The sequence below is a fragment of the Mus caroli genome, unplaced genomic scaffold (genome assembly GCF_978045245.1).
Source record: "Mus caroli unplaced genomic scaffold, Mus_caroli_1 scaffold_16, whole genome shotgun sequence".
Classification (NCBI taxonomy): Eukaryota; Metazoa; Chordata; class Mammalia; order Rodentia; family Muridae; genus Mus; species Mus caroli.
Genome location: NW_028227271.1, coordinates 61,217,511 through 61,230,673, shown reverse-complemented (window position 1 = coordinate 61,230,673; position 13,163 = coordinate 61,217,511). Strand labels below are relative to the sequence as shown.

At 40.4% G+C, this 13,163-nt stretch overlaps 1 protein-coding gene across 1 annotated transcript in view; it reads right to left on the bottom strand.

Moving 5' to 3' along the window:
- Eif3e (eukaryotic translation initiation factor 3 subunit E) overlaps positions 1 to 9,792 on the bottom strand; it is a 32,972-nt gene extending 23,180 nt beyond the window's left edge. The window contains exons 1-3 of the mRNA XM_021182960.2: positions 9,648 to 9,792; positions 5,248 to 5,362; positions 2,187 to 2,304 (exon numbers count right to left, since the gene is read on the bottom strand). Coding sequence (XP_021038619.1) covers positions 2,187 to 2,304; positions 5,248 to 5,362; positions 9,648 to 9,737 — 323 coding nt within the window. The 5' untranslated portion in view covers positions 9,738 to 9,792. The remainder of the gene's footprint in view (positions 1 to 2,186; positions 2,305 to 5,247; positions 5,363 to 9,647) is intronic.
- Between the last annotated feature and the right edge of the window lie 3,371 nt (positions 9,793 to 13,163).

The window sequence follows — 13,163 nt, the reverse complement described above, 5'->3', positions numbered from 1 at the left end:
TGGAGGCCCAAGCTGATGCAAAGGCCACTGAAAAATGCCACTTACTGGCTTGCTCCCCAATGCCTTACTCAGTTTGCTTTCTTATACAACTCAGGACAACCTGCCCAGGGCTGACACTGCCCCCCTACCCCAACCCCCCACTTGGGCTGGGCCCTCCCACAGAAATCACTAATCAAGAAAATGCCTCACAAACTTGCCTACAGGCCAATCTGATGGAAGCAATCAATTCCTGAGGTTCCCCTTTTCCAGACTGGTCTGGTTTGTGTCAAGGTGACAAACAATCAGCACAGCACCTGTGACCTTAAGAACACTTAAGAAAGGCACTGCTCTACTCTATGGTAAACACACCATATGCGCCTTCTACTCTTACCCTAATTTCATCATCTCTAATCTTTTATGATTTATTTCTATTATTTTTAATTATGTGTATGTGTGCCTGTGTGAGTACTATACACATTGCTGCAGGTGTGTACAGAGGCCCAGAGACATAGGGCCCCTACAGCTGGACTTAAGGGCAGTTGTGAGTCACCTGAATTGGGCTGGAAACCAAACTCTAGCCCTCTGCAGCAGTAAATGGTCTTTACAGCTAAGGCATCTCTTCAGACCCCACTTCCAATCTTTTAGTGCCTTACCATGTCCTAAAATGTCTGTTCTAGTCTAACATCTGGATTATTTCAACTTTCACTTTCTAGATACTGATACGAGGGCAGAAGAGCTATAACTAAGCTTTATAACACTGTAAGTAAATAGTCTAGTGGAGATATATGCACATTCAAACAGAAAGATGGCTTTCTCCTTTGAACACAACTTTTTATCTGTGTATCTGTATGTATTTCTGCACATGCATATAGTGTAATATGGCACATATCTTATAGTTTTATTGCTGTGAAGAGACCCCATAACCACACAGTGCTTATAAATACTTAATTGGGGCTGTCTTACAGTTTCAGGAATTTAGTTCATTATCATCATGGAAGGAAACATGTCAGACACAGTACTAGAGAAGGAGCTGAGAGTTCTACATTTTGATCCCCAGGCAAAAGTGAATGCCACAGGAGGCCTAGCTTGAGCATACAAGACCTCACAGCCAGCCTCCAGCGACACATTTCCTTCAACAAGGCCACACCTCCTAATAGTGCCACCCTCTATGAGCCAAGCATTCAAACACCAGAGTTTATGGGGGCCATTCCTATTCAAAATACCATAGCATGTAGGTACAGATCATATTACAACATGGGTCAGGTCTGCAGCTTTTCTAGGGATATCACGTAATGCTTTCCCAAGTCACAATGTCTTACAATTTTGATTTGAACACAACATATTCTAGAAACTTACAGCATGGCAAGATCACTACCAATTCTGAAGTGAATGCACCTGTAGGTTAGCTAAGACATTTCACAACAGTAGCATTCTGCTTTAGTACACTTTACTTTTAAATATTTCTAATAACTCCTAAGGCTCCAATGCATTAAGTAAGGTTAAAGCAACATATCTTATTTTGGAACCAAACAAGAAAGTCTGTTTCTAGCAAAAAGAAATTAGAAATAAAATAATCTTAGCTGGGATGCGTACAGACATTGAAAGAATACAAGAGAATGTGATAAGTGAGTTCAAGTTTCTCCTTCAGAAAGCATCCCAAGCATCCTAGGCATCCACTGGAAACAAAGTTTCTACATAATAAGGGAAAGGCGCCCTGTGCACAGGATGCTTAGCTCTTCTACACCGACCTCTATACTTCCCTCTCAAATTTTACCATTCAAAATCTCCAGATCCTGCCAAATGTCTCATTAGAAGGGGCAGAGAATATGGTGCTGCCATGGCAGGTATGAATAATTAGGTTTAAAGCTTCTTTTCAAGAACTAGTACTCCGACTAGAGAGGCGGCTTTGATGCTATGAGCACCTATTTGGTGGTTCACAACTACTTCTAACTCCAGTACCAAGGGATCTGACCCCATCTTCTGAGCTTCAAGTACAACAGACTTGTATACGTGCACATAAACAAAAACACTCACGTACAAAAGTAAGTATTAACATTCATTGTTAGGGAATTCCACCCCTCAAAAGATAAAGAGTGAAAGTAAACGAATGAAACCATCACTTAATGTCATGAATTTTACTATAGGATATGAGTTTAACTGTTACATTAGTCCAACAAAGAGAACTAGACTTCAAATTAGAAGGTTACCTGGTTGACTGCATCTGCCTTGTAGTTTCTGGATCTTCAAACATCTTCACAATTGGTTCTGTTTCTGCCTGGAGCTGTTTCAGCTGCGCAACAACTGTGGTTCTTTTTTCTCTCAAAGCTAATGAAAAACATGAGTACTAGAAAGTTAAACCACAGGATTCCATGGGACTGTCTAGAGAAGTTTTCATTAATTCAAATATACACACTTATTTATTCCTCATACTTTCAATTCACATGCCAGGAACTACCAACTCAACAACTTCCTCAAATTCACAATTTCCTTTTGCTAGAGCCACAAAGGCACATAAAAGAAAAGGGACCCATCCACCTACTGTGGAGAGGAAAGCAACAACTACTATGAAGAGCAGGGGTGGGTGGTGCTGAAAATAGGCAGGAAATGTCCCTTGTGATCTGGCTTTCATTTCAAGTCTCCTATTTGTTCCTATTCAACTATTGACTGACTACTACCCTAGAATTTTTGTGCAGTCACTACACTAAGGGGTCTTTATATTATTACTATGTAGACTATAATTTTAATCTAGTTAAGATCTTTTTTTTTACTATAAACAAACTGTAATTTCACAAACCAAATTCCATAGATCCTGTTTACTATACCACCATCAAAATAAAGATAAAACCTACACAATATCTATTAGCACAATATCTCAGATTTTTTTTTTTGTTTTTACTAGATATTTTCTTTATTTACATTTCAAATGTTATCCCCTTTCCTGGTTTCCCCTGTGAGAATCTCCAGCCCCTCCCCTTGCTCACCAACCCACCCACTCTTGCTTCTTGGCCCTGGCATCCCCCTACACTGGGGCACAGAGCCTTCACAGGACCAAGAGCCTCTCCACCCACTGATGACTGACTAGGCCATCCTCTGCTACATAGGCAGCTGGAGCCATGAGTCCCACCATGTGTACTCTTTGGTTGGTGGTTTAGTCCCTGGGAGCTCTGGGGGGTCTGGTTAGTTCATATTGTTGTTCCTCCTATGGGGCTGCAAATCCTTTCAGCCCTCTTCTAGCCTTTTAGGGCTCCAGGCACACACATGGTGTACAAACATACAGGCAGGCCAACATTCATACACATAATAAAAAAAAATACAAAAATCCAGGAAAAAAACCCTTTACTTGCATCACAAACTAACGTTAAATAGTTGCTGCCTACAAATTCAAAAAGGCTAATTGACTTTAACAATGCCTGCATTACACAGCCCTCTTAACCTAGAGCAGTGCTTCTTTCTCCACACATGGTTACTGTTTTTATTGCAAACTGAATTTTAAATATAGTTCCTCTCTGGGTGAATGACGGGGAGTATCTGTGTGAGCACATAGGGTTGGTTCTCTCTTCTACTGTAGGCTCCAGGGAGCAAATCCAGGTCATAAGGCGTCCGCAGCCAATGCTTTACTCTAGGAGCCACCTCTGGCACAACATAGGCTGCCCTTTTCTTTCCCTACACATTTCTCTATAAACCTCTGTGCTTAAGACATATGTTAATAATCAAAAAACCCCAGAAAACCTTCCAACCTCATGTCCAAAAAAGGGGGGTTGCTGGGTGGGAAAACCTGTTATCAAATACTGAAAGATAGCAATTTTAAACAAAGAACACTCTGCTGTAGCCAGAATTTGTTCCATGCACAGGGGGACGTGGGGGTGGGGGTGAGGTGGAAGCTATAGTATTTTTTGAGGCAAGGCACTACATAACTGTGGCAGGTTTGGAACTTGCTATCTTTAATCTCAGAAAAATCACCTGCCTATGCCTCCAGGGTATTGGGATTAGAGGTGTGTAACACCACGCCCAGCCTGTAGTACTTCAGGGACCAGTTTTCTGTTCTTTTCATTGTCAACAATTATCTCCTGTACTAAACTAGTTTGGAAACCAAGCTCCTAATAGTTCCCCAACTTTACTTCAGGGCCTCATCAGTTCCTAATCAAACACTTCTGGACTATGTGTAAAATCTGTGTTTCTAAGGAATTCTTCCAAGCTAACTCATGATGCTAGTCTTAGTGACCACACCTTGAGAAGTCTCACTGAGAACAAAAACTGCAGCAGCATCAGAAAATCGTGAGCCGACAGCCTATAGAATACAACTTTGACAAAGAGTACAACTTTGATGGCACACACTATGATCTGAAGATATCTATCTGATGAACATGTTTAAAGTCCATTCAGATCTTTCACTGGGAAAAAACACCCCCTAGCATCCTTGTAACCTTCCTATGCCTTTTCATCCAATGACTTTAAGAACACAAGCACTAAACCTTTTGGCTACAGTTCTTCCACGTATCATAAAACATAAATTTTCAGCTACTGTCAAGTTTTAGTTCTAATAATAAAACTTACCATGAGGTGATGGGGCCACCCACCCACCTCAAAAATATCAATCCAGAATTCCTCCTGTCAAAACAAAGTGCAGGGACAAAGAGTGGAACACAGACTGAAAGAAAGGGGCTATCCAGAAGAGTGCCCCACTTAGGGATGCATCCCATCTGCAGACACCATACCCAGACACCACTGCTGTTGCCAAGAAGCACTTGCTGGCAGGACCCTGGTATAGCTGTCCCTGAGAGAGAGGCTCTGCCAGAGCCTGACCAATACAGATGAGGATGCACGCAGCAAATCATCCGACTTAGCACAGGGACCCCAACGGAGAAGTTAGGGCAAGGACTGAAGGGGTTTGCAACTCCATAGGAAGAACAACATTATCAACCAATGAGACCCACTCCAAAGCTCCCACAGACTAAACCACTAACCAAAGAGTACACATGGCAGGTGGTGTGTGTAACCCATGGCTCCAGCTGGATATGTAGCAGAGGACTGCTTTATCTAGCATCAATGAGAGGGGAGCGCCCTTGGTCCTGTGGAGGCTTGATGACCTAGGGTAGGGGAATGCAGGGGTGCCAAGGCAAAGTGGGTAGACAGGTTGGGGAGCACCCTCATAGAGGCAGGGGGAGGGAGAGGATGGGGGTTTATGGAGGGGAAACTGGGAAGAGAGATGACATTTAAAATATCAATAAATAAAATAACCAATAAAAAATGAAAAATAAACAAACTTACCATGAGGGATATCATCAGAATAAAGGTTTTTGTAAACATCCATAGCAAAGTCCACCATATTGGTATCACTAAGAAGATCTAATTTTCCTTGTAATAATTCTTTTTCATTATAAATCTGCAAGAAAAAAAATTAATGAATATTTAAGTTCTTCAGTTTATTTAAAAACCATACTTCACGAAACAATTTTGAAAATGTATGTGTCTGTGTATGTGTTGGGAAGTCAGGAGAACAGGTTTCAATCCCTGAATGTCACACAAAAATGAAGAAATGACTTCTCAAAGTGCTCCTTTGTTCTCTGACCTCCACGCGTGTGCTGTGCTAACCAATGCACCCTAGGGTCCCCCACCCACCATTTTTACTTAAAGAACGAGTCATAGGGCTAGATATACAGGTCAGTAGTAGAACACTGGTGTAGTGTATATAAAATCATTGATTCACCACCCAGGATCACCTGCTTGAGTTTGTCCATATAGACACAGACACACACACACACACAGACACAGACATAGACACATAGACAGACACACAGGACACAGACAGACACAGACACACAGACAGACACACAGACAGGACACAGACAGACACAGACACACACACAGACAGACAGACAGACACACACACACTGTAAAAGAAAAGAAACCAATATAGGAAGCACTCAATTTACACAAAATATCCTGTCTATACAAATATTTGAAAATCAATGTCATTTCCATTTACTTCTGATCTCAATCATTGTTTTATCAAGCAATCTTTTACTTGTTCTAGGAAAGATATGCAATATACAAAAGTATCCACACCTTCTCTTCTTCTCCACACCCAGGTAATTAGGAATAGGCTCTTAAATATTTTACCTCCTTACTATCCTTTGCATCCCCATGATGACTACCCACCACTCCTTGATGTGGCCACTCCTTTACCTTTATATTTTTCTCATTGAAGAGATGCAACCATTTAAATGCTTCTCCACTTGTACTTCTAAAATTAAACTAGAACCAATTTTGTAAGTCAACAACCTCATGACAAGTTTTTGCTTTGCAAAGGGTTCTGGAAACACATATTAACTCACAGGAAATAAATTATACACACAGACTCACAAACATGAAGGCTACTTAGGATATGTTAGGAACCTGAGAGATACTTAGCCAAATAAGACTCATTTCCTGAGTTTAATCTTGCAAAGGAAAGAAAGATCTCGTAAGATTCACAACCATGTAACACAGAATCAAACGTGAATGTTCCAAATTAGATATAAAACTCCAACAAAACAGTAACAAATGACAATTAATCCAACTGAAATGGGTAAAACATCTTAATAGTCACTAACAAATCAAGATAATCAAATGAACAAAACAACATAAGCTCTCATTAATCAAAAGGAAGTGTATATAAAAACTATGATAAAAAAACAAAACAAAAAAACCTGAGAGTATCAGTGTTAGTGTGAATGAAGACTAAATGGAACATTCAAATCCTACTAGCTAGAATACAGTCACTTAAGAAAAAAGGTTTTTAAGCTGGGCGTAGTGGCACACGCCTTTAATCCCAGCACTTGGGAGGCAGAGGCAGGCGGATTTCTGAGTTCGAGGCCAGCCTGGTCTACAAAGTGAGTTCCAGGACAGCCAGGGCTATACAGAGAAACCCTGTCTCGAAACCCATCCCCCCTCCCCCCAAAAAAAGAAAAAAGAAAAAAGGTTTTTATTTCCTGACGTCATACATGCTTTGACTCAACAACTTTGTAAGATATCAAAACAAGAGTGCATCTATTTAAAGTATATTCCCAAAAATCTTTACAGTACACAGTCATTTAGTACTAGAATGGATGAACAAACTGGTAGACTATAACAAATTAACCATCAGCACTGATGGTCAGTATTCATAACTGCCGTCATAAGGTGGGTGACTTCACAGAGGGAAAGATGACTCAGGAATTAGTTCATGAAGCCAGGGGTGCTGATATACATTTGTTAATACCAGGACTCAGGATGACCTCTGGAGTCAGGAGTTCTAGACCAGCTAGGACTACACAGGGAAACTGTTTCTAAAACAGAGCTTGGAATATAGATCACAGTGGTAGACAGCCTGCCTGTCACATCATGAGATTGGAGTTCAAAAACATTAAACAAGTATATAATCCTGTTGGTGAACTTCATTTATATGATGAAAAAGAAAGTTGGGGATGGTGATATAATTTTATAAATTCAGTCCTTGGGAAACTTACAGTCAGGTAAGGAGTTCAAAGCCCTCCTGGGTTACCTAGCAAGCAAGATCTTATCTCAAAGGGAAAACAACCCCCCCACAAAAGTCAAACAAATCTATCAGGTGAACAGAGCTTACACTGAGAGGTAGAATGATTGAGAAGCTGGTTAAAATAGAAAAACAAAAGAACAAAAACAAAAACAAAACAAAACAAACCTCTGAAGTGCAGAGGAATTGAGACAGAGGAAGATCCTAACCCATGGCCAAATTCAAAACCCAGTCTTATCTTGGCACTCACCATCTAACCTGACACTTCACATAATAAACTGTGACATGCAAATTCATAATTCATTTGACTATTCAATGATTATCGAAAGCCTTTATGCAGAACTATTTCAAGTGCTGAGGCCATGTGGAGAACCTAGATTAGAAACCAGTTTTTTCTCTCCTGGAACTTATATACTCCAACATATTACAAATGTATCAGCATTGGCAAACATCATGACCACTGCCTCTGTCCTAATTACCTAGCTTCCAAGACTCAATTCCCCCTTTCAAAGTACTTTTTTTGCCCACTAATGGTAACAGAAATTCTTGAATTTTAACAGTATTTAGTCAATACTTGCCTGATATGTATCATTTTTTTACCTTACAGACACATCAATCTTAAAAAAAGGTTACATTTTTCAATGGTGAAATGCTGGAGTTTTAGCTTGGATTTTTCATAGTTTATGTCTCAATATTTAGGAACTGTCTTCCTCATGAAGTATTAAAGCCACCGTACCACGGTAATAGCATTCTTTTAGATGCTTTCACGGAGTCTCAGTTATAGCCTTGCCTATGAATAAACAATCTACACTTACACACTCTTCCCTGCTTCCCTTAAAAACATAAATGCATAAAAACCACAAAAATATTAAGTTCAGGCAGATTTAAAATATCTCTGCTACACTAGCAAGGTGAGAGACTTCAATATGTATATATCTATATCTCTATCTATCTATCTATCTATATATGTACTCAGAAAATGAAACATAAGACAGAACTTTTTCTCTCTAGTGTGCAGACTACAAAATTCAATGCAAAAAGAATATATCCATCAAGCTCAAGACCCACCTGTCAAGACACTCTTCAGCATTTATTGAAAATTAATTTTGTTGTTCCCTGGTGACAATACACTTGTTTAGAAAACTTCCTATGAATATAAATACTATAACTGTCATATAAACCGTAGCTATCTGGAAGCGTATGTCATCAAAACAGTTTTACTAGACTTTTTAGAAAACTGCCAGTGAACACAAAATACCTGCCCCTGAATCTGCAGTTCCCTGATATCTGTGTCCAGAAAGCACAAATGAACTCTTCTAGACAAAATTCTAGCCTTACATTTTACTTACTGTAATTAGTAAAATGCATCAATTTCTCCATAAAGCCAATATATACTTAGCCCTAACAGTTCTAATTCAATACTTCTTCTCAGTACCCCCAAACAAACTCCTAAATTTAGGACTGAAACGTATTAAGTCCCCAAACTACATACTCAGGATATCTCATTGAACATTTATGACTGAATCATACGTCGTTAAGTCTGAACATCAACACTAGAAAACAAAGTTTACATTGCAGCTTGTGGGTTATTCTTGGTCTTCACTCTCATCTGACAACGTACGCTCCATTTCTATGAAGTAAATATGACCAGGAAATTCACAGCAAAGTATCCACAACTTCAAGGAAATTAGAATGCCAGATATTACTTTTTACATGTAAGAGAATCTTATAGTGGGATTCTGAACACAACCCAAATCCAAGGCCACAGACTCAATTTCTAAAAAGAAAACTGAAATTTCCAACAGCATCCGTGGCGAGCCCAAAGCTCTCGCACAGCCACCGCAGCTTCAGGCGAGTACAGACATGGCCGCCCGCAGGATACTGAGCCTCCGGCCAGGAAGCAAAGACCTCGGCGTCGCCAGAACCCCGCGCTGTCACCTCACCCCTCCGGACGCGCAGCCGAGTCCCACCGCCCCGAGCACCCCGACAGCGCTGCGGTACGCGGGAAACTGCCGTCCCAGGGCCCAGCCCGTGTCTGTCAGGGCGGCCCAAGCCGGCTTCCGGCTCGCACGTGTGTAGGCCCTGCGGCCGCCTCCCCGCGTTTCCAGGCGCCTCTCTCATCCCTACGCCGTCCTCCTTCTCAAAGCTTCCTCACCTCTTTCACAGAGAGAAACTCAAGAAGCGGAAAGACCAGGTGCCGATCCAGAAAGTGCGCGATGCGAGTAGTCAGGTCGTACTCCGCCATCTTGCCGGGGGAAAAGGAGCGCTTGTTCGCTAAAACTTTATTGACAGCGCCGAGAGGCGGACAGGCCCCGCACTGCGCATGTGCAGTCGTGGTCCCGCCCAAGCGTGCTGATGACAACCGCGGCGGTTGCGCGTGGTGGCCTCTCCCTCCCTCTCCACGCCTTCTGGGTGGGGCTCAAGTTTTGCACATAATTTCCCTTGCTTGCAAGTTCTGTCTCTTCTTGTACCAATAAAGAAAAGCTAGTTTTAAGGAGGAAAAAACCCAAGAGTTTAGTTTTACACATAAGTAGACGAAGTATAGCCTGCCTGACATCTACTTGGAAAGAGTACATATTTGAAACTACAACTAGGTATCAAAGATCAGGACTAAAGCAATACACTATTAACTCTGGGTAACTTACTAATGCAACTGAAAACCATGCATAAAATTAAGCTGAAAGAGTGTTAGAAAGAGAGGTGAGAGAGGTTAAATCTAGGCACTTCACCTTACACAAATGGAGGCAAGTAAGATCAAGCCTAGAAACTAGATCACTGAAATATATGTGATGGCTATTTATGGTGGTCAACTTGACTACATTTGGAATTAACTAAATCACAAGAACTTAGGTATATCTGTGAGAGATTTTTCTTAATTAAGCTATTTAAGATAAGACCTATCTTAAATCCATATCACTGAGATGAGAAGATCCACCTTTTATCTGGACCTTTAGGCAGGCTAAGTAAAGAAAAAGAAAGAAGATTAAGCCCTTTGCTAGCTTGCCCTTGTTCTCCCTGGCAAGTTCATTCTTTCGCTGACATTAAAACCTAGTTCTCCTGGATTCCAGCTTATACTGAAGACCATCTGGGACATCCAGCCTTAATTGAACAACTACTATATTCTTGGACTTTTCATTGGGAGACAGACATTTTTGGAATAGACTATAACCTGTAATCCATTCAAATAAATCCAATTTACACACACACACACAGACTTAGGGTTTTGCTGTTGTAAAGAGACACCATGACCAAGGCAACTCTTAATAAGGACATTAAATTGGGGCTAACTTACAGGTTCTGAGGTTCAGTCTATTATCATCAAGGCAGGAACATGGCAGCACCCAGGCAGGCTTGGTTCAGGAGGATCTGAAAGTTCTACCTCTTCATCTGAAGACTGCTAGCAGAATACTGGCTTCTTGTCAGCTAGGATGAGTGTCTTAAAGCTCACAGTGACAGTGACATACCTACTCCAACAGGGCCACAGCTTCTAATAGTGTCACTCCCTGGGCTGAGCATATACAAATCATAACACTCATTCAACCAGTCTCTCTCTAGAAAACCCTAACTAATATAACCTGAATGGAGGAGGGACGCACCAGAGGATCCAAGAAGCAGTTAGTTAAGTAAAACAGCTCTGATAGCTCATGGCAATAAATAAAGCCTACATTTGTATTTAAATTGTTCACAACCATTTATTTATTTAAATTTACTGAAATTATTCACAACAATTTTCTCCTGTTAATATTTGACTCTGGTCATTTCCTCCTGGCACATTATATCCTACTGATGACCTTAACATGGACTCTTTCTTTCTTTTTTTTTTTTTATCGTTTTAAAGACAATTTAACTCTGAACGTACTTAGAATGTAAAAGGGAGCAATGAGAATACAAATCAGCATGTTTACATATTTACCTGGAGCCTAATAACTAACTGTATTCAAGCCAATGAACAGATAGTTGAAATGTGCAAGTTCAAGACTACAAAAGATAAACAATGTTGTCAGATGGATAGGCAACATTAGGAAGACTCATTTAATGGAAAAATGGAATAACTATAGAAAAATCCCCCCTTAGAGTTTGTGTGAATAGACGATTTAATTATCTTGGGTGTTTTTATATGTTCCTGAAATTTTCCTTTTCTTTCCCCCTATATTTTAATGAAACATTTTAATTAATTCTTTGAGAGTATATATAATATATTTCAGTCATGCCTTATTCCTATCTCTAAATCCTCCCAGATCCACCCTCCTCTTAACCTTGTGCCTTCTTTAAAATATATATATATATATATATATATGGGTATAGGTATAGATAGATATAGATATTATTAGATATTTTCTTTATATACATTGCAAATGCTATCCCGAAAGTTCCCTATACCCTCCCTTCGCCCTGCTCACCTATACACCCACTCCCGCTTCTTAGCCCTGGCATTCCCTTGTACTGGGGCATATAAAGTTTGCAATACCAAGGGGCCTCTCTTCCCTGTGATGGACTACTGGGCCATCTTTGCTACAAATGCAGCTAGAGATATGAGCTCTGGGGGTACTGGTTAGTTCATATTGTTGTTCCACCTATAGGGTTGCAGACCCCTTCAGCTCCTGGGGTATGTTCTCTAGTTTCTCCATTGGGGGACCTGTGTTCCATCTTATAGATGACTGTGAGCATCCACTTCTGTATTTCCCAGGCACTGGCATAGCCTCATATGAGACAGCTATAACAGGGTTTCTTCAGCAAAATCTTTCTGGCATATGCAATAGTGTCTGTGTTTGGTGGCTGATTATGGGATGGATCCCCAGGTGGGGTATTCTTTAGATAGTTCATCCTTTCATCTTAGCTCCAAACTTTGTCTCTGTAACTCCTTTCTTGGGTATTTTGTTCCCTATTCTAAGGAGGAATGAAGTGTCTTCCATTGGTCTTCCTTCTTCTTTATTTTCTTGTGTTTTGCAAATTGTATCTTGGTTGTTCTATGTTTCTGGGTTAATATCCACTTATCACTGAGTGCATATCTAATGACTTCTTTTGTGATTGGGTTACCTCACTAAGGATGATATCCTCCAGATCCATCCATTTGTCCAAGAATTTCATAAATTCATTCTTTTTAATAGCTGAGTAGTACTCCATTGTGTAAATGTACCACATTTTCTGTATCCATTCTTCTGTTGAGGGGCATCTGGGTTCTTTCCAGCTTCTGGATATTATAAATAAGGCTGCTATGAACATAGTGGAGCATGTGTTCTTATTACAGGTTGGAACTTCTTCTGGGTATATGCCCAGGAGAGGTATTGCTGGATCTTCTGGTATTCTGGTAGTATTTTTTTTTATGTAACCCTAATATTTATTTGAGGTCAATTTCCTTTTTTTTAATTTTTAATATTTTTATTACATATTTTCCTCAATTACATTTCCAATGCTATCCCAAAAGTCCCCCATATCCCCCCACTTCCCTACCCACCCATTCCCATTCTTTTGGTCCTGGCATTCACCTATATTGGGGCATATAAAGTTTGCAAGTCCAATGGGCCTCTCTTTCCAGTGATGGCCGACTAGGCCATCTTTCGATACATATGCAACTAGAGACAAGAGCTCCGGGGTACTGGTTAGTTCATCATGTTGTTCCAACTATAGCATGGACTCTTTCAATCAGTTGCGGATGAAAAAAATCTACTCA